Consider the following 20204-nt stretch of genomic DNA (forward strand, 5'->3'; position numbering starts at 1 on the left):
AAGAATATATATAAATTTTATTTCTTTTAATTTCTGAGTTCATTTTTCTTTTAGTAAAGCTGAATACGTGTCATATTGTCATTGGTCTCATAGCAATAATAATTACATTTTCTTATTATTATATATTAAATTCTTTTGAAAAATTAAATACATATTTGCGTGTATATATTAAATAATATATTTACTCCATAACAACAATAATTACATTTTATTAATATTATATTCATTTATATTATATAAAATTCTAAAAATATAATCATTTTTATATACGGATAAAAAATTAAACTGCATTGTTGAAGTAGTATAACTTCTAAATAAACCCTTATTTCTATTAATTGATTTCTTAGTCGGCGTTTTGATGGAATCTACCTTTCGTTGCCCAGAAATTTTTTTTTGCTTGGATAGTTTCTACTTCTATACTTAACTTCTTCAAGCAAGTAAGCATTTTTCTTTGTTCCCCTTTTTTGTGTTCTACTTTTTTTCTTTTTCTTTTTTTTTTTCATTTTTTTTATATGCATTTTTTGTGTATAATTTCATTTTACAGATGTAACCAAAATTTTCTGTAGATCTGAAGAAAATTTTAGAATCAGAAAAGATTTTGTATGTGTGGGTTCGGATTGTTTGTCAGTGTGCTTCGAATCTGAGTAAGTACAACAATGTTCAATTTTAAACTGAATTGACGAGATAATTATTATTCCGTCATAAATTCTGATGCCATGGGTTTGTTTTGGTTTGGATCTTAGCTCAATGTGAATGCTATGGTTGATTATTATTTTTATTTATTTATTTATTTATTTATTTTGAATTGAATTGAATTGAACTTGAAACTTTTTTACTAGAGAGGAACTTCTTGCAGAGGCGAGCGGTCCTTGAAACATTATATTTTAAGTAGCTTGATATGTTCTGGCCTGTATAAAAGAAGCTCTTTTGATGGTTTATTGAACCTTTTTTTAGTATCATGGTGCAAGCTCGAGCTTGAGATTGATCTGCATTTATTAGGATTAAGTTAAATATTGATTGTTTTATTCATCAATCTACTTGATGTATAAATTGATAATCAATTTATTTGACGAGAATATAATAACTTAGATTGTGAGATTGAAATATTTGCAATTCTGTAATGACAGTATTTATGGTAGATCACGCAAAGTTCAGGAAAGATGAATAACTTTTTATTTCAAAATGTGCAGACTGGGTAACCATGGCTATTTTGGATATTGGTCTCGGATTGTTACCCACTGTATGCTGTTTGTAGTTTATTTTCAGTTACCCACTGTATGCTGTTTGTAGTTTATATTCAAGAATTTGGGTTTGATTTCTGAACTTTGTGATGGAATCAAACGTAGAGGAAGCACTCAGGTTTAAAGCAAATGCTGAGAAGAAGTTTGCAGAGAGAAATTTTGTTGGTGCAAGGAATTATGCTTTAAAAGCTCAGATGTTCTGTCCTGAACTGGAGGGTATTTCTCAAATGGTGGCAACTTTTGGAGTTTACATTGCATCGGAGGCAAAAATTAATGGAGAAATTGATTTCTATTCAATTCTCGGAATGGATCCATCTGCCAACAAGTCTAAGTTGAAGAAACAGTACAAGAAGATGGCGGTGTTGCTCCATCCTGATAAGAACAAAACTGTGGGTGCTGATGGGGCCTTCAGACTTCTGTCAGAAGCATGGACGCATTTATCCAATAGTGTTAAAAGAAGCTCTTACGATCACAGGAGAAATTTGTATGCTGGCCATGCTGCTGGGGCCGGTGGTTATGACATGTATTCCAAGTCTGCAGTTTCTCATAGCACGCTTGACACGTTCTGGACTGTCTGTACCACCTGTGGTGTTCAATATGAATATCTCCGGAAGTATGTAAACAAACGGCTTTCTTGTAAGAATTGTCGTGGTGTCTTCATTGCTGTTGAAACTGGAGTAGCCCCAATAAATGGTTCTTTCTCTTATGGCCCAAGCTCTTATGTGTCTGAGAATGGTTATGGAAGTTATGGTCATGGAGGTGCTTATGTCCCAACAACAACTGGATATTGTGCACCTAATGGAGTCTCAGGACATCATACCGGACATGGAGCTGAGTTTGTCTCCAATTTATCTTTTCAATCCAACTCCTTTCCTGGATATCATGTTGACGTTTTAGATCCTAATGAATCGTCTACAATGTCCTTTACTTTCTATCAAGAAAATAAGAAGGCAAATAAAACAAAAGCCCATGGAAACCATCACATGGTAAAGGCTGCAGTTGATATTGTCTCCACTCCCTGTACTGATTATAACGAAATATCAAGACCAAAGCGTGGTAGACCAGCCAAGAAGATAAAAGTCGACTTGACAAGTAGTCTTCCTAAAGGACATGAACTGTCTGCAGAAACTGTTATGGAAGCAAAAATGACCTCTGGAAATGGGATCTTGAAGCGTAACTCTAAGCTTCAGTTGACATCTGAGACTTCAATCAGACGCAGTTCGGCTGCCCCTCCTTTTGATGCTAGACAATTGTTAATTGACAAGGCAAGATCAGAAATACGCAATAAACTTGAAGAGATGAGGTTGGCTTCAGAAGCTGCAGCAGCAGAGGCTTTGACGAGGAAAACACACACTGAAGTTGATAAATCCAGTGAAGCTGCCAAAATATCATGTCCAACTGGTACTGGCTATCAAGCAGAACTGAAGAGAACTTTTTCAATGTCAATAACTGTTCCAGATTCAGACTTTCATGATTTTGATAAGGATAGATCAGAAAACTGTTTTAAGCCCAAGCAGATATGGGCCCTCTATGATGAAGAAGATGGTATGCCTCGATTGTATTGTCTAATCCGTGAGGTCATCTCAGTCAGTCCATTTAAGATTCATATTGGCTACTTGAGCTCTAAAACTGATAATGAATTTGGATCAGTGAATTGGTTGGATTCTGGGTTTACCAAATCTTGTGGAAATTTTAGGGTCTATCATTCTGAAATTGTCGAGCAAGTCAACATATTCTCTCATCTTCTTGGTAGGGACAAAGCTGGTAGGGGTGGTTGTGTAAGAATCTACCCAAGAAGTGGTGACATTTGGGCTTTATATTGGAACTGGTCCCCAGATTGGAGCAGAACAACTCCAGACGCAGTGAAACACCAGTATGAAATGGTTGAGGTTATTGATGATTATTCTGAAGAGCTTGGAGTTTGTGTTGCTCCTCTAATAAAGCTAGTTGGATTCAAGACGGTATATCAGAGAAACACCAACAAAGATGCCATTCGGTGGATTCCAAGAAGAGAAATGTTACGGTTTTCACACCAGGTGCCATCTTGTTTACTTAAAGGCGTAGACAATAAATTGCCCGAAGGTTGCTGGGATCTTGACCCTGCTGCAACTCCAGGTGACCTTCTCGAGAGAGAAACAGAAGCTCAAAACAATGTAATTCCTTATCGGGTACAGAACTCTTCGAAAACTCTTGATCAACAATTTCGTGCAGAAACCATAGAATGGGAAGAAAAATTCAGTCAAACGAATAGCTTTTCTGCAAATCCCGATGACTGGTCCCCGGTAGTAAGCAAACCATGCATGGAAGAGAGAACTTCGGTGGAGCTTCCTCAAGGTGAGAATTTAATCAAAACTCCAGTTGATCTTCATCAGACTGAAACAAGTGCGAGGACTTGACGATCTCAGAAGAGCATCTTTAAGTCATATATCTGACGCAGCTAAACATAGGGAGTGAAGTTCAAAGTCATTTACATTATTCTGACAGTGCTGAAATTGAAAATGTACAGATTCAAATACACAGCCTAGAAACTATCCTGAAGAAATTAGGTAATTGATGATCAAAACTGATCTATACCCATTGCCCTCCATTGTTTTAGGTGGCTGTACCTCTGTTTTGCAATCTGTAATGGGAATTCTATTGACTTCTAGTTTACATAAATGGTTCTTCCATTTGATCCTAACAAGTAGGTGATGTCGTACTCTAATTTTATTAGGTACTATTATTTCGCCAATTCAGTTAATACCAAGATTATTTTTCTTCTTGATTCTACAAGTCTTTCCTTCAGTATGTCATTGTCCGTTTGATTGCAGCTCTTTCTTTATTTCGTCCTGTGTTCGTCGCATTTAGTTGAATTAAAAGTTGCTATTTGGTGTTAAAAAAAAAATTAGAAAAATAATTGTTTTTCGTTTTTGGGTCTTAGGAGCCAACTAGTTTAAATTCTTTATGCTAAGGATGCTCAGATAATTTCTGGTAAACAATGTATGTTCAGACATCAATATGAATATCATATTTGAGTACTAAAATTGGAAAGGGACAACAAAAAGGTGTGTTCTTTCAGGTCGAAAGGAAGTTGGTGAACTAACAGCTAAAGAGTTGGCACCGAAGCCGTATGAGCGGAAGCCTAACGATTTTGTACAACTCTCTTTGTCGACCTACTCAACTAGTTCTTCCATGAAAATACAATGACAAATTGTAGCTGAACTTATAAATAAGCTTAATGGTGTCGGTTCGACTTGAATTTCATTTTTTTTTTTTTTTTTAAAAAGGGGAAGGACACAACCATACCATAAACAATATTATTTTTCATTAAGGAATTAACACCTTTTAATATACAAATATTAACAAAAACTTTGTATATCTAGGATTGAACTGGATTAAGGCTACCAATATGAACCGTTGTTTGAAACAATCTTGGCATCCCCTGAAATGAAACCTCTTTAAAAATTCCACTGTCTGGATTATAAGAAGCCAAAGTTCCTCTGTACTCCACCAAGATGTCCCCATTCTTCAAAAGGCATATAATCTGAACGAATCTCCGACCCAGAAAGCTTTTCCAAATCCAATAAGGTTCTCTCAATTCAGCAAGAATTAACGTTGGGGAGTAAGCTCCAAGAGTGAAATCCTTCACCCAAGAATCTTTCACTCCATATTCTTTCATCACCCAAATATCCAAAGCTCCATTGCCCAGACTCGAAGGCACGGCAGCAGAAAGACAACCCCCTAAAACAGCAAGATGATCATTCGCCCAACTTCTTAAGGTACCAGTGTCAGGCCTGGGAATCTCTTGAAACGAATCATCGACGAGGTCAAAAGATACAATGATCCTTTCACGACGCCCATTGTAGTTTCCCCGTTGACTCATCCAGTGAAGTCTCCCACTCACCAAAATTCCTGGCGGTGAAGACCTTTTCTCTAGTCTGTAAGGTGCTTCGCCTATGCTTCTCCATTCATTATTACCCAGATTGAATATCTGAACATCTGATTTCCTGGAACTCCTAAAAGTTAATCTGCGGAAGTGCCTAGGAATTTCAAGATTATAGGTATTAGGATAGTAAACTATCTTGATCACCTTGTACTCTTTAGTAACCGGATGGAATCCGAATCCATGTATGACAATCTGATTTTCAAATTCAACAGACTTCGGTAGTACTTTATAGTCCCTCGTGAAAGGATTGTATATGTATATGGAGTCAGCTAATAATGAATCAACTAGGCATAAAAGACCATTACACGAGCCAATCACACTAAATTCTGGCGAGGATCCAACAAAGGGAGTATCAATTTTTCTCACTATTTCATTGTCATCAACATCAGAGAATTCAACAAAGTGAAGCTGGTTCCGAATTGGATAATCAGAGTGGAAAATAAGGCATAACCTTTGGCAAATCAGTGCCCGGGACATGTGCATATTAACAAGGTGTAGATCACGAGACAAGAGGTTCCAAGATCGACAAGCAAACCTGGATTGGATAACAGATTTGATGGGCAGCCTGGAGAGTATGTCGAGGGCGATTTCATGTGGCAAACACTTTAAGGGCTGATGTTCATCTTCTTCTTCGTTGTGGCACTTTCTTTTCTTGATTTCTCTCTGGAAATCCATGGCTCGGATTGGTATCAGAAATCACGACATACAAATGAGAAAAAGGAACAAAGAACTTGGCAGATAAGCTACGTCTGTCGATGACTACAATAGCATTTGGCTTTGCTAAAAAAAAAAATAATAATAAATTAGCAGCTGTTGTTTGCGGCCGTTGTTGTTTTCTGTGAAAATGTCTTTCTTCGAGTTAAAAAGTCTTTTAAGATTCCCTGCTTTCCTTTCTTCCTTTTTAGCCCCGTCTGCCCCCATTTTTTCAAATTAAGAGTGAAATGGTGATTTTTTTTTTTTTTTTTTTTTGAAGAATGAGTAGTTGAAAAAAAATAAAAAATTATTTTATGTATAATATTATTTTATGAAAGATTGTATAATTGAAAATAAAAGAGAGAAAAATTAAACTTAATTTAATGGGGGTCAAACGAGAGCTTAGACCCCGTTTGATTGCACGAAATTTTTCCATGGAATTTGGAATTCGAATTCCAACTTCTACTTTTGACCTATTTGATTGACAAAATTTTTCAGGGAATTGATTTTCCATGAATTTTTAAGTACAACACTTTAAAGCGTGATTTTCACCTTTTATTTTTCTAGGGGTAAGTGGTTTTTGGTTTTCGACCTTTTTTTTTTTAATTGTTGGCAATGGGAACAAGTTCTAGGATCAATTGTAAAAGAAGAGATCCCTAAAATTGACGATTTTCATGTAAAACAAAATCAAACGAACACCAAAATATAGATGATTTTTTTATCTTTTTTTTTTCATTTTTTTTGTTGGTAATGGAAACAAATTCTTGGAACAATGGTAGAAGTGGATATTCCTTAAATTGACAATTTTCATATAAAACAAAACCAAACGAACACAAAAAAACACTTTTACTTCAACATTTTTCAAGTGAAAAATTATACCAATCAAACACAATAATTTACAATTCTCAGTAAAACAATTTCTAGGTAATTCAATTTCCTGAAATTCATTTTCTTTCCACCCAAATTCCATTTTCACAATCAAACAGACCCTTAATTTATTATTTTCCAACACCTAGGGCTATGTTTGCCTAAGCTTAAAAAGTTCACTTTAAGTAAACCAATTAACAAACAACCTTTTTATTTGTTAAAATAAAAAACAAATAAATTACTAATATTTCGACGTTTGGGTAACTTGAAAAGCTAGAAACTACAATTGGTAAGGATCAATAGCAGAAAATCCGCTAAAAAGGTTTTCATTTGCAATATATCCTTACCTATTGAAAATCGTAAAAACCCCCCTATTTGAAACTTTTGATGCTTAAAACCTCCTCACCGTAAAAAAAAATGTAAAAATACCTAAATTTAAAAGTAATAATTGCAATTTTAATGTCCAAACTTTTTATTCTTTTATAAATTATTCCCAAATTTTTTTATATACCACCCGCGATTCCAAACTTTTAAAAATTTATTTTTGACCCGACCCGACCCTACGCCACCCCACCCCACTCCACTCCGTCCTTTCCCCACTCCTAATCCCTTCCAAAACCCTCCTATATCCCTCACCCAAAACCCTCTTATATCTCTTGAACCGCGGGCTGGTAAATTAGTTCCCATGGCTTTTTGTTCTTAATCCCAAACATCATCGTTCGAGGAGACGGCACCTGAGATGGACCATTAGGGCTACCGTTGTTCAACCCTCCGGTGCTACTAAGTCCCACCTGACCAGCTTCAGACCTGGATCAACGTTGACTGTGGTGAATCGGACATCATGCAACCCTTCTAGAAAATGAAACATGCAAACAAGAAATTGATAAGAAAATGCAAAAAGTAAGGTAAACAGAAAGAAAAAGAGATAAAATTACTAGTGTTTCGCGCAGATAGTCGCTAACAATTAAAAAGGGATCAGAAGATTATGTAAGGAACAAACCTCTTGAAACAAAGTCCCAAAAAGGGGTGTTTTATTAGCGATGACTTTACAATTGGAACTAAACAGAATACCTCCAAGGGGCGCAAGCACACGAGTACTGAAAGAAAATGTTTAAGTCTAAACCAAGAAATTGAAATTACATATTCTCTGTTTGAGAGTGTTTGATTTTGGGTCCTTTGCTCTATGTCTTTTCTTCCTTTTATATTCCCTTGATGATCTCTTCGTGATCAACTGCTTAGAAACTGCTTAATTGCTTTATAACCGCCCACTTTCTTCATGGTGGCCAACTTATCGTAGAATTTCCGTCTCTAACTGCTGCCACTACTCTTTGTCGTTCAACCGTCTTCAACTGAACTCCTTGAATCGTGGATCGTGATAAGATTACTCAATAACTGTTTCGATAACTGCACTTTTGGATAACCATAACATCTTGTGTTCGCTAAGATCCTGGGCGATTCGAAGGTTTGGGCGAGAACAGGGTCATAACTCTGGGAGACTGCAAGGCACTTCATTCGCTCAGATTTTGGGCGTCTTGCAAGTTTGGGCGATGGTGTTACCGCGTTCTGGGGCTTCCACTACATTCATTAATAACCCTATTTGGGCCTTTATCCTAAATTGTCCAATTGGACTTCATTCTTTGGCCTATTTGATTTGGGCTGCACTTTTAGCGTGTCAACAATTACCCCCCCAATGTGGCAGAATTAATACAAATTATTAATTTTTGCCATATTCACTTTGTATTTCCCAACAACATTTGAAATTCTCAAGAATTTCAATCATTATTTTCTTCCATAGTCTGAAAAGGCGCGACGTTGCAAACTCTTATAACCCCCAAATACACACCATTTCATCGCACCACTAAATCACGCCTCATTGTTTTGCGCTTCTCTCTCGCAATATTACTGTTCATCTTCTTGCTTCTTTGCTACGTTTCTCAAACAAACTTCAACAAAACTTTATTTCGTTCCCAATGGCTGCTTCACAAACCCAATCTGGTGACTCTTTCAGTTTCGAAGACTTCCAGAGAATCCTCACTCGGCCATATATAACTCCGAACGTCCTTGCACCAGCTAATGCCGAACTCAATGAGTTATATCTAGGTCCTTCATTCAACAACGCCGAGGCCGTCGAACAAGTGGCGGTGGGCCAGCTGTTCCCTTGTACTCAAGGCCCTCCGTTTCTGAACTCTTTGCCACTGAGGCCGCTTCGCGACAGAGGTATTCGCACTTGGCCTAAATCTGATATTATTTTCCGTAGATGACATGTTCGCCTTGTGGGCCATGGTCCTACCAAGGCAATTTTTGATAGTGTTAGGATTTCTGATTTGTTAGAAATCTCTCTTCAACCCCCTATTTTTGATCCAGCGCTTTTCCCTATTGCTTTAAATTTTTGGTCCTCTGAGTATAATACTTTTGTTTTCCCTCTTGGTCCCATGTCCATTACTTTAAGGGATGTTGGGCCCTAGAAAATCTGCCACCTTTGGGCGATACCATTTTCCCTGGTATTTTGATTTCTGGTGTCCCCCCAAAATTTGACAGAAAACTCATCGAGTCCTATTCAAGCCTGCAAAGCTGTTATAATCACTCGAGCGCTGAGCCTTCCCATGCTGAGCGTGTGGCATTTCTTCAGATTTGACTTTGTAAATATATTATGTGTGTGCCAAGCATGAAGCCTTCTATGAGCTATTTACCCATAGCTCACGAATTGGCGCGTGGGAGGCCTCTGAATTTGTGTTCTTTTTTTTGGCTGCCCTCTATAGAGGCATGGCTTCTCTTCAATTCCAATTGAAGAACGGTGTATCTCCCACTGGTAGTGGGCCTCTTTGGTTCACTCAAATGTGGTTAATAGCATATTTTCCATCACTTGGTGCTCTATCCTTGTCCCTTCATTCTGCTAGCTGCTATGGGCTAGCTATTGACTCACTGAGCCTTGTAAATATGTCCAGAAGGGACATCTTTTCATTCTTTTATATTTTAAATTCAATTCCTTCTTTCTTCCCTTTTTCTCCCCCTTTAACTCCAGATTATGTACCCCATCCACCCTAGACAGTGCGAGTACCTCTCTGCTTGTTTGGGTTCAGTTTTTGACCGGGAGGGAGTTGTTCCATGATATTTTAACTGGAACCAATGCCAAAGCTGGGGTTGAAATATATGCTCCCCAATTTTTTGCTCGTCAACTTGGTTTTGGCCAAACTTGGCCTGTTCCCCCTTGTTATTTAAGAAATTTGATAGATCGCTTCCACACCATTAATAAAGCAAAGGCAGAAGCTATAGATGCTCGTAATATTCTTTTAACGAGTAACTTTTCATTAGCCCCCTTCAATCCTAGCCGTGTCATCCATCCCCTTTTTGAACAACTCTGGCCATCAGTGAAACACAGATTGTTTGCAATTAATGCCAATCGTGCTTTCCATTCACTGGATCAGCCAAACATTTCTTCAACTTCTCCTGTTTTGGTCACCCCTGTGTCCATTAGGAGTCCTTCCTCCCCTGCTCGTGGTAAACAGTCTGTTCGTCCATCTACTTCTCTTCCTGCTAAGCCCACTACAGCTACGAGTGCCCCAAGAGCATCTCCCATTTTGGAGGATGATGATGATGATGATGATGATGATGATAACACTCCTCTCATCGTCAAGAGAAAGGTAATTAAATTAGTTTACTCACAAGCATACCTTTCTATACTTGAAACTTTTCTATGTGCTGATGGTTTATTTGGATTTCTCAAAAAAGTTCAGCCTCTCCTTTGAAGGCTTTGGTGTTGGCAGCTCCAGCTCCATCATCCTCTGCTGAGGCTGCTTCATCCAAACCAGTTGATAAAGGGACTACGCTTAAAGAGAAACCTTCAGTCCCGGAATCCTCATCACAAGCAATGGATGAGCCACCTTCTTCCCAGGGCGTCAACCCCCCAAACGTCAAACCAGAAGGTAATACATTTTTTGACGTTTTACCTTTGCTTGTGCTATTAGTTTTTGATTTGTTACTTTTTGAGTTCTGCAAATGCTCCCATGGGTTTGCCCGTTGTGGCAAAGTCTTCTCGTCCAGATAAGGGAAAGTCCTCACAAGTAGTGGAGCCACAAGTGGTAGATTTGGCTGGGGATATGCCACCTCCCAAGATTGCTGATGAGATAATCTTTGCTTCACTTTTACTTCCACTTTGTTTATTGTAGTGAAAACCTTCAATGTTGGCAATTTTCTTTGCAGAATGCTGATAAGATTGTGTGTTCCATCCAGGACTTGTTCACTTCCTAGGGGCAAGTCAAGACGTTTCGCCCTGCTTCAACCGGTCGTCCTTCTGCTTCTTCAGAGGAAGACATGAAGTTCCTTAAGTAGTCGATATTTGAGTATGTATCTTTTATGGATATGAACATCGGTTAGGCTAGTGCTGTCAAACATAAGGATAAATTTGAGCATTTGAGTGCGAAGTTGGCGCAAGCACTGACACTTTCGTTACTCAATATTTCTGCTGATTTTAAAGCGACATTGAAAGTTGTCCACTCTGATATCCTCTCTTTGCTGGCCAAAAATGTTGAACTGAAAGCCAAGAGTACTCAATATCTTCGCGATGCCTCTGAAAGAGAGTATTTGCTTCGGGAGATCAACAAAGCTGAGGACGAGTTGAATGAAATCTCTTTCGAAATTATGATTGAAAACTTTTTGATGACCAGTTTGGCTGCATAGATGAAGGAGCTTCAAGCAAGGATGCATGACTGCAAGGCAAGAATAGCTGCTAAAAAGTGTAATGCTTCCCAAAGAATTGAGCGAACCAAGTCTTTGGTCGAACAGTACAAGAAGCTGGAGGTTGATGATGATTATGTAGCTGAATTGAATGTCACTTCTTCTCAGCAGAGCGAGGATTGTGAGAGACTTAGGGAGAGAATTTGTTCGGTCTGGGGCGAATTGTAATTAAGACATCTAATGCCTTAACTTTTCTTTTTGTAACTTCGTATTAACTTTCCTCTTGTAACCTCGTATTGATAGCCACTGCCAATTTTGGATGTAACAGCAGCCATTGTCATTAATGAACAATTAATTTGTCTTCTTGTGTATTTATTGACGTTTGTCTTTAATCGTCAACCCTCCAAGCATTTAACTGCTTTATGATAAGATTCATGTACATTCTCTTTTGGTATTTCTATCTCTTTTCCCATGACTTTGGGCCCTTTGACTCCAATTACTAGGCACGAATGTGGCTGTTCATATTCTGTCTCTTCACCTTCACGCCCCTATAAATGCACGTATATTTCGCACTCTTCATTTTCATTTCTATTCTTTTCTTCAAAAACTAATTTGCTGCCATCGTTTGGCATTTCAACCATCGATCCAGAATTTTCGTCTTCCATAGAAATGGATCATTTGATCCACCCATTTTGCCACCTATTTTGATGTCACCTTTGGTATGGGAGATATAGGAAATATTCTTTGGCCAGCGAAGTTCTTCCCATCGTCTCCATGTTCTTTACAAGGAGTTCAATGATGGAAGGCAATTTTTGAGGATGCCTGTCAAGCCACCTTACTTGCTGAAAGTGCTTCTCAGTCTCCTTGTCCATTATTGCAGCGATGCATTTAGGTAAGCGAGGTGAGGGTGCTTCTCTTCCCTTTTGCTTGCTGAGAGTGCTTCTCGGCCTTTCTGCTTGCCTTTGCAGCAATGCGATCAGCATGGCGATCAAAATCAGTTCACCCTCTTACTCGACGATCAATCGGTAGATTCGTTCGCTCTTAATTGTAGCTTATAGAGTATTTAGTATTTTGTATTTTTCAATTTTGTAATGAACGTTTGATAATAAAGGAATTTATTTGAACGTATTTCGCTCTGACCCCTTTTTTATCTACGACCGTTCAACGCGACTTAATTATGCTTTTATTTGTTCACTTTCCCATAAGGAAGGAACATATTTTTTTAAATATTTGTCATTAATGAACCTCATGTGCTTGGTGCCATCTAAATCTTCCAAATTATAGGCTCCATTAGGCAACACACTATTTACTTTATATGGTCCTTCCCAATTGGGCGACCACTTGCCATACTTTGGATCCTTGCTATCCAAAGGAAATATTGTTTTCCAAACCAATTCGCTACAACTTGGCTATGACTTTTTTATTATAAAACTTAGCCATCCTTCGTTTTTGAACTTGCAATCTATCTAGGACGTCCAGCTTTAATTCATCCAACCCCAATAAGTTTTGAACTAGTGATTCGGTATACTCATAATCACTTTAACTTATGTTGTAAACACACTTTGATGGATTGCACGTTGATTTCCATAGGTAAAACAACCTCTTGTCCATAAGTAAGTTGAAAAGGAGTAATTTTGGTACTTGACCGAGACGATGTCCTATAAACCCATAAGGCTTTATTTAGACATTCATGCCAATTTATGGCATTTTCATTTATCATTTTTCTTATGATATTTTTTAGAATCTTATTAGAAAATTTGCTTGTCTGTTGGATTGAGCGTAATATGGTGTGGAGTTTACTAATTTAACTCCAAACTTGCTCAAGAATTTATTCACTTGATCTCCATTTAAAAAAGTTTCGTGATCTACCATCAAAGTTTGTGGGATTCCAAATCTATAAATAATATGATCAAGAATAAATTCTATGACATTTTTTTGGGTGATCTCCTTTAAAGGTATCGCTTCTACCCACTTAGTGAAATAATCAGTTGCAACTATAACAAAGGTATGTTGCCTGGACGATGGGGGGATAAATCCTCTCTATTAGGTCTATCGCCCAACCCTTAAACGGCTAAGGTTTGATAATAGGTGTCATCTCTCGTGCTAGCGCCCTTTGTATTGAACCATGCTTTTGGCATGCTAGACAACTTTTCGCATACTGAACACATGATTCTCCCATCTTTGGCCAAAAATATCCCTTACTAATGATTAACCATCTCATCCTTTGGCCAGCTTGATGGGCTCCACATATCCTTTCGTGCACTTCAGCCATGATCGTCCTGGCTTCTTGTAAACTTACACATTTTAGCAATATACCATCGGAGCATTTCTTAAACAACTCTTCATCTATCAATGTATAGTTTAGCAAACGCAACTTCATTTTTTTACTATTTCCTTTATTAGGTTCTTTAAGGAACATTTTAATCTCTGTCCTCCAATCTATTGCATCTCCATCTTGTATGCAATGAATTTCAATCGTTCTCGCCCTTCTTTGGACTATGGGCAATATTGTTCCATACTCATAAGTAGACTTCCAATTTAAAACCTTCGAGTACCCTGAGGCCATCTGGGCCAACTCATTTGCCATGTCATTTTATATCCTATTAACGCATTGAAACTCTACTTGGTCGAATTCTTCCAACAACTCTTGGGCGATTTTGTATAGACTTATAATGGAATCACTTTGACACTTAAAATCACCAACCAATTGGTGAATGACCAATTGAGAATCGCCTCTAACAATCACATTCTTTACTTCCATATCTATCATTAATTCTAGGCCCACGATTAAGACTTCATATTTGGCTTGATTGTTGGTGCACATCCTATCCAAAGTGAATGCGAACTTGTAGCAAATCCCTAAAGGGTTTATCAATGATACTCCTACTCCTGCACCTTTAAAGGTTTTTGATCCATCGAAATACAAAACCTAAGGTTTTAATTCGAATGAATTAATTTCTAATTCAATTTCATTAAGCATGTCAAAGCATGGATGATCGGCCAGAAAATTAGCCAAAGCCTGATTTTTTATTGCCTTTTGGGATATGTATTGTATTTCGAATTCTGATAATGCTAACGTCCAAAGACCTAACCTTTGGTGTAAAATAGGACGAGAGAACATATACTTAACCAAATTTACTTTGGAAATCAAATAAACGGTTACGAGCCGTAAATAAGCCCTTAATTTTGTACATGTGAAATACAATGCGAGACATAATTTTTCAATGGCAGAGTAATTACATTCACATTTTGTTAACCGTCTACTCAAGTAGTAAATCGCCCTTTCTTCATCAAATTGGTCTTCTTGCGTGACCATTCCAGCAATTGATTCTTTTTCAGCCGATACATACATTTTCATTGGCCATCCTTAGGTTGGTGACACCAACACTGGTGGACTTGATAAATATGTCTTTAGGCTTTCGAAAGCCTTTTGATGTTCTTCCTTCCAGACAAATTCGTCCTAATTTTTCAACTTTAAAAGCGGCGAAAAAGTTTTAGTTCACCCTGCACAGTTAGAAATAAAGCGTCTTAAAAAGTTTACTTGGCCTAGAAACCTTTACAATTCTTTTTTGTTACTAGGTGGTTTGGCCTCTAAAATGGCCTTTGCTTTATTTTTATCAGGTTCAATCCCCTTTTTGTGTACTAAGAAATCAAGGAAGTTTCCTGCATTAACGCCAAATGCACATTTCAAGGGATTCAATTATAGTTTATATTACTTCATTCACTCAAATGAACATCTCAATTGTTCAAAATGGTCTTCTTCTTTAATGGATTTGACCACTATATCATCTACATACACTTCAACAAACTTGCCTATCATATCATGAAAAATCAGGTTCATCGCCCTTTGACGAAAGGCATAACTACCCATTCAAAACATCCTAGAGACCCTGGGCATCTAAAAGCAGTTTTGTGTATATCTTCCTCAGCTATATAAATTTGATTGTATCCTGAATACCCATCCATGAAGGAATACATTACGTGTGCGACAGTTGAGTCTACTAGAGAGTCTACTGTGGGCATTGGATATTCATCTTTGGGTGTGGCTATGTTTAAATTCCTAAAGTCTATGCACACCCTTAATTTACCATTCTTTTTTAGCACTGACACGATATTGGACAACCAATTCACTTATCTGGCTGTTCTAATAAAGTGTGCCTTTAATAATCACTCTATTTCTTTATTGATCTTAGGAAGTACATTAGGAGCAAAACGCCTAGGAGGTTGCTTATGAGGCTTAAAATTTAGCTTGGTTGGCAACCTATGTTCCACCAAATCCCTATCTAAACCAGGCATATGTTCATATTCTCAAGCAAAACAATCTTTATATTCCTTTAATAAAGCGATTAATATATCACTAACCTCTTGATCGAGCATTTGGCTGATGAATATTGGGCGATCTTCTCCTTCATTGCCAATATTTACTTTAATCAGAGGGTCTTGTGCTTGAGCGTATCCAGACTTGACGATCCTCATCACTTCATCGTCCAATTCCCTTGTAGGCACTTCTTCTTCTAAACAATCCACTTTGTTGACTTCTCGACCAATACTTTGTTCCAACTCGAACACTGTCAATTTATCTCTCAACGCTTTCAAGGCTGCTTCTTCTTTTGTCTTGTCCTTGCATTCTTTATTGAAAGCCATTAATTTGACTTTAAAGGCCTGAATATCGATCATTTGCCTTTGTTGCTTACAACTCATTTAAAATTCCTTGATTACTCTTTTGTCAATTACTGGCTCTTCCAGGGCCACTATGTTTGGCCTCATATGACTGAACATTTCAGTGAGTGCATCCACCAAAAATGGCTCTTCACTCTGCGCGACAATTTGAGTTTCTTCTCCATCTTGGACTATTCTGACAGGTCTATAATTTCTTTCATACATGAACCTTTCTACTGAGTTTGCTTCTGCGACAAAAGGTCCATGATCGGCCTGCACCACTTCTGCTTCGTCTTTGTCATTCCAAAAAACCAGGCATTGATGGAGCAATGAGGGTATACAGCAACTTCTATGTATCCAATCCCTTCCTAATAACATATTGTAACTAGTAGGACCATCTATTACAAAGAACACTGTGGTCCTAGTAGTTGTCCCTATAGTTATGTCCAATGGCATAACCCCTTTAGCTGAAATTGCTCCTCCATTGAAACTCGTAAGGACGACTTCTGTTGGGATCATATCACTTTCTGTCTTTGCAAATTTCCTCATCATCCTAGATGGAATGGTGCTTATAGATGCTCCATTGTCGACAAGCACTTTTACTACAGGTATGCCGTTAACTAGAGCTTTAACGTACAATGGCCTCAAGTGTTTAGTTAACTTCATGGCTGGCTGCTTAAAAATAACCTTTTCGACAACATCTATTTCCACTTCCTGCCTGTCCTCTGTCGAGCTATCCTTTTGTGATAAGTCAGCGTGCAACATGTCGTACTGAGCTTCCATTTCCTGCATTTCCTTTTTACTGTTTTCTAATGCTTCTTCTTCAGTTACCCAACCTGTGGGAGGAGGCATTATTCTTGGAGGTGATCCATACTTTTCAGAGTAAGGAACTCTCTTTTTCCTTTTGGGCGTCCCGTACAGCACATAATAATTGAAAGAACGCCCAGACGATTTCCCCAACAAGTCCATTTCACGAACCCCCTCTCGATGTAGTTGCTTCAATAAAGTGCTGTACGATACTCCTCTTTTTCTTCTTTCTGCTTCCAAATCAATTTCATCTTCGATATCCGTCATACCATCATCTCCTTCATCATCGTAGGCCCCTCTAGAAGTTTGGCCTTCTTCATATTCCAGCACGCATGCTCCTTCTTCGCTATCCTCCCTCTCTTCTTCTTCTTTCTCTTTATTCTTGAACTCATTGGCTAGCAAATAGTTATTAGCCATAACAGGAGGTAACGTACCGAACTGAATAGTAAGGGACTGATCTGGATCTTCTCCATCTCTTCTGTCTCACTCAAACTTCAACCTCCCAGAAGAAGTCTCTGGCAATTCTTTCATCGATTCACCTGTACCAGTCTCTTCACTGTCTTTGAGAATATTTTCATTGGCCACCTCGAGTAGCTTAGGCACCTTAAGACGTGGCATTCCCTGTTGTTGCCTCATCATTCGTCCATAGTTCTATTGAAAACGCCTTTGTTGGGTTCTAGTCATCTCGTTGAAGGGTATCGCCCTTCCTGCATTATACTGGAACGAATGCCATACATTTGGTTGGCGAGGCTGTGGCCTGAATGTTCTCCCATTATTCACTAGCCTGAACTGCCTTTCAAAAGGTGGTTTCCTATAGAACGATATCCCTCACCCTCTACCAGGCTGAGCGTTTGGGAAAAAACTAGAACGATGGTGATGCGGCCATATCCCTGGTTTCTCTGTATTCCCACTCACTTCTCTTTTACATCTTGTACATAGGACATCTTCACCCTATTTGGGCTCCTTCCCTTTGATACGTTCAAAGACACTGAGATGTGGTCCAGGGTCTTCTTCTCCATCATCTATAACCAACTTGAATTTTAGCAACTTGTTTTTGAAACCAGTCGTCACCATGTTCACCCCAAGTGGCTGCGGAAAAGGGTTTTCATCCACTGCCATTTTTCTCTTATCCTCGAACGTAATTCGTCCGGATTCAATGGCATCCTGTAACACATGGCGAAAAACCAAATAGTTATTAGTCAAATGTGACCATGCATCATGCCACTTACAATATTTTTTACCCTTAACTTGTTCAGGGTTTGACAATTTATGTTTACCGCTCAGCTTTATCTGCTTATTCTTATATAGTTTATCAAATATAAGGTCAGCTTTGGTTATATCGAACGAGAATGTTCTAGCCTTTTTGTTTTCATCTTTTGTAGGCTCATCTTTACCCGATGGTCTAGGCTTAGCCATTATAGGACAAGTATACGTGTCTCCTTTGATTAATTCGGCTAAACAGATTTCGCTTTGACCATAATACTCGTCATTAATGGAATGAACACCAAAATTTGGGTCTCTATAATAAGTCCCCTTGCTAGAATTTTTCATTTGCTCTTCTTCTCTTATTAATCGTTCATATCTAATCACGTTCGCGCTCAATTGGAAAAGATCAGGAAATTCCTTATCTTGGAACTTCTTTTTCAAATCAAAGTTTAGACAACCTTAAGCAATTTTGACAAACTCCTTTTCGGGCAAAGATACAAAATATTTACTTCTTGCTGTTTTGAACCTTTAAAAGAAACCTTCTGCCCATTCGTTTGGCATTTGACGTAGATTCTCCAAATCGGTGAAAGTAACTTCGGACTCAGTCTTATAAAATTGAGCGTGGAACAATTGCTCCAATTGTTGCCATATTTGAACAAATTTCGTTGGCAAATTGATGAACCAGGAAAAAGCTACTCCTATTAATGAACTAGGGAACAGCCTCATTTTATGGTAATCAGTTACGTCACCACTTTGCAGTGTGAATCGCCCTATGTGTTCTAGAATAGACACCTCTCCTAAATCGGTAAATAGTGAGAATTCTGGCACTTTATACCCTCTAGGCCATGGATATGCTTAGTCTACCCAATCAGGGTATGGCTTTGTATAAGTCGGCCTAATGACAGGACGTACCCTAAAAGCCATTTGATCCTGTACTATTTCCATAATTTGATTCCTCAACATGACGTTGGGGTCATATGGAATTCCTATAGGTTGGTTGACCGATTGATTTGCTTGAGGCCTGATATTTGGTCCTTGGTTGTCAACAAAGTTGCCATGATTTGGGCCATTGTTACCATTAGCCTGAATATTTATTCCATCATTAACACGTGGGGTATTCTACCCATTATTTAGGACATTATCTCTTACAATTTGGTTACCTCCCAAATTAGATGTACCAATGCTACTATTCTGATTTGGTATTACACCACCCCCTGGTTTGAAGTAGAGGGATCAAAAGGTGGTTCTACCCCTTGATTTCAACTTAGGATCGGGGGATTATGTCCCACAACTGTCCTAGTTTGAAAGTGGTTTGCAAGAGGCACAACTGGCTAACAAATTTGGCCTACTAACTTATTCATTATTTCGTTCCAAGTATTCAGTTGTTTGGCCATGTTATCATAATGTGCATTCCCATTCTGGGTAAATCTTTCCATATTATGAATATTTCGTAGATTTACCTGTTCAACGACATCTTGTGTGAGTTCTCCGAGTAATGCACGCATGGTTCGAGGACTCAACTCTGTCACTGGTTCGTAACGACATTGATTGCTCTGATTCTGTCCATCTGTTCGGCGAGAGCTATGCTGCTCCTCATATCGCTCGATCACAGACTGGACTCCTCCCTGACTTGCTACTTCCTTATCGGATTTCTGAGGCATATTGTTTCACATTTTTTATCTTCAACACCAAACACCAAGGTCCCATCGGGCGTGCCAAATTGTTTCGCGCGGGTAGTCGCTAACAATTAAAAAGGGATCAGATGATTGTGTAAGGAACAAACCTCTTGAGACAAAGTCCCAAAAAGGGGTATTTTATTGGCGATGACTTTACAATTGGAACTAAATAGAATGCCTCCAAGGGGCGCAAGCACACGAGTATTGAAAAGAAATGTTTAAGTCTAAACTAAGAAATTGAAATTACATATTCTCTGTTTGAGAGTGTTTTATTCGGGGTCCTTTGCTCTATGTCTTTTCTTCCTTTTATATTCCATTGATGATCTCTTCGTAATCAACCGCTTAGAAACTGCTTAATTGCTTTATAACTGCCCACTTTCTTCATGGTGGCCAACTTATCGTGAAACTACCGTCTCTAACTGCTGCCACTACTCTTTGTCGTTCAACCGTCTTCAA

The 20204-nt window shown here is 38.3% G+C and overlaps 2 protein-coding genes across 6 annotated transcripts; one reads left to right on the forward strand and one right to left on the reverse strand.

Moving 5' to 3' along the window:
* The first annotated feature begins 305 nt into the window (after positions 1-305).
* LOC111392624 lies at positions 306-4005 on the forward strand. 5 transcript variants are annotated; one of them, XM_023017995.1, is made up of 4 exons: positions 306-437; positions 545-644; positions 1191-1231; positions 1267-4005. In XM_023017995.1, exon 4 carries the CDS (start codon positions 1331-1333, stop codon positions 3635-3637), a length of 2307 nt encoding a protein of 768 aa, XP_022873763.1. In that variant the 5' UTR covers positions 306-437; positions 545-644; positions 1191-1231; positions 1267-1330; the 3' UTR covers positions 3638-4005. The 5 variants fall into 5 exon arrangements, with proteins under 5 accessions (XP_022873763.1, XP_022873764.1, XP_022873760.1 ...); XM_023017996.1 differs by having other exon boundaries at positions 567-644; XM_023017992.1 differs by having other exon boundaries at positions 545-1231.
* Positions 4006-4523: 518 nt separating this feature from the next.
* On the reverse strand, positions 4524-6063 carry LOC111392626 (F-box protein At3g07870-like). The gene has a single exon (XM_023017997.1). It carries the CDS (start codon positions 5839-5841, stop codon positions 4600-4602), a length of 1242 nt encoding a protein of 413 aa, XP_022873765.1. The 5' UTR covers positions 5842-6063; the 3' UTR covers positions 4524-4599.
* Between the last annotated feature and the right edge of the window lie 14141 nt (positions 6064-20204).

Source organism: Olea europaea, unplaced genomic scaffold, assembly GCF_002742605.1.
Source record: "Olea europaea var. sylvestris unplaced genomic scaffold, O_europaea_v1 scaffold948, whole genome shotgun sequence".
In the NCBI taxonomy this organism is placed as follows: Eukaryota; Viridiplantae; Streptophyta; class Magnoliopsida; order Lamiales; family Oleaceae; genus Olea; species Olea europaea.

What these genes read in the sequence shown, in the direction of transcription:
- LOC111392624 (XM_023017992.1), top strand. Translation starts at nt 1,331, where the DNA reads ATGGAATCAAACGTAGAGGAAGCACTCAGGTTTAAAGCAAATGCTGAG.
- LOC111392626 (XM_023017997.1), bottom strand. Translation starts at nt 5,841, where the DNA reads ATGGATTTCCAGAGAGAAATCAAGAAAAGAAAGTGCCACAACGAAGAA.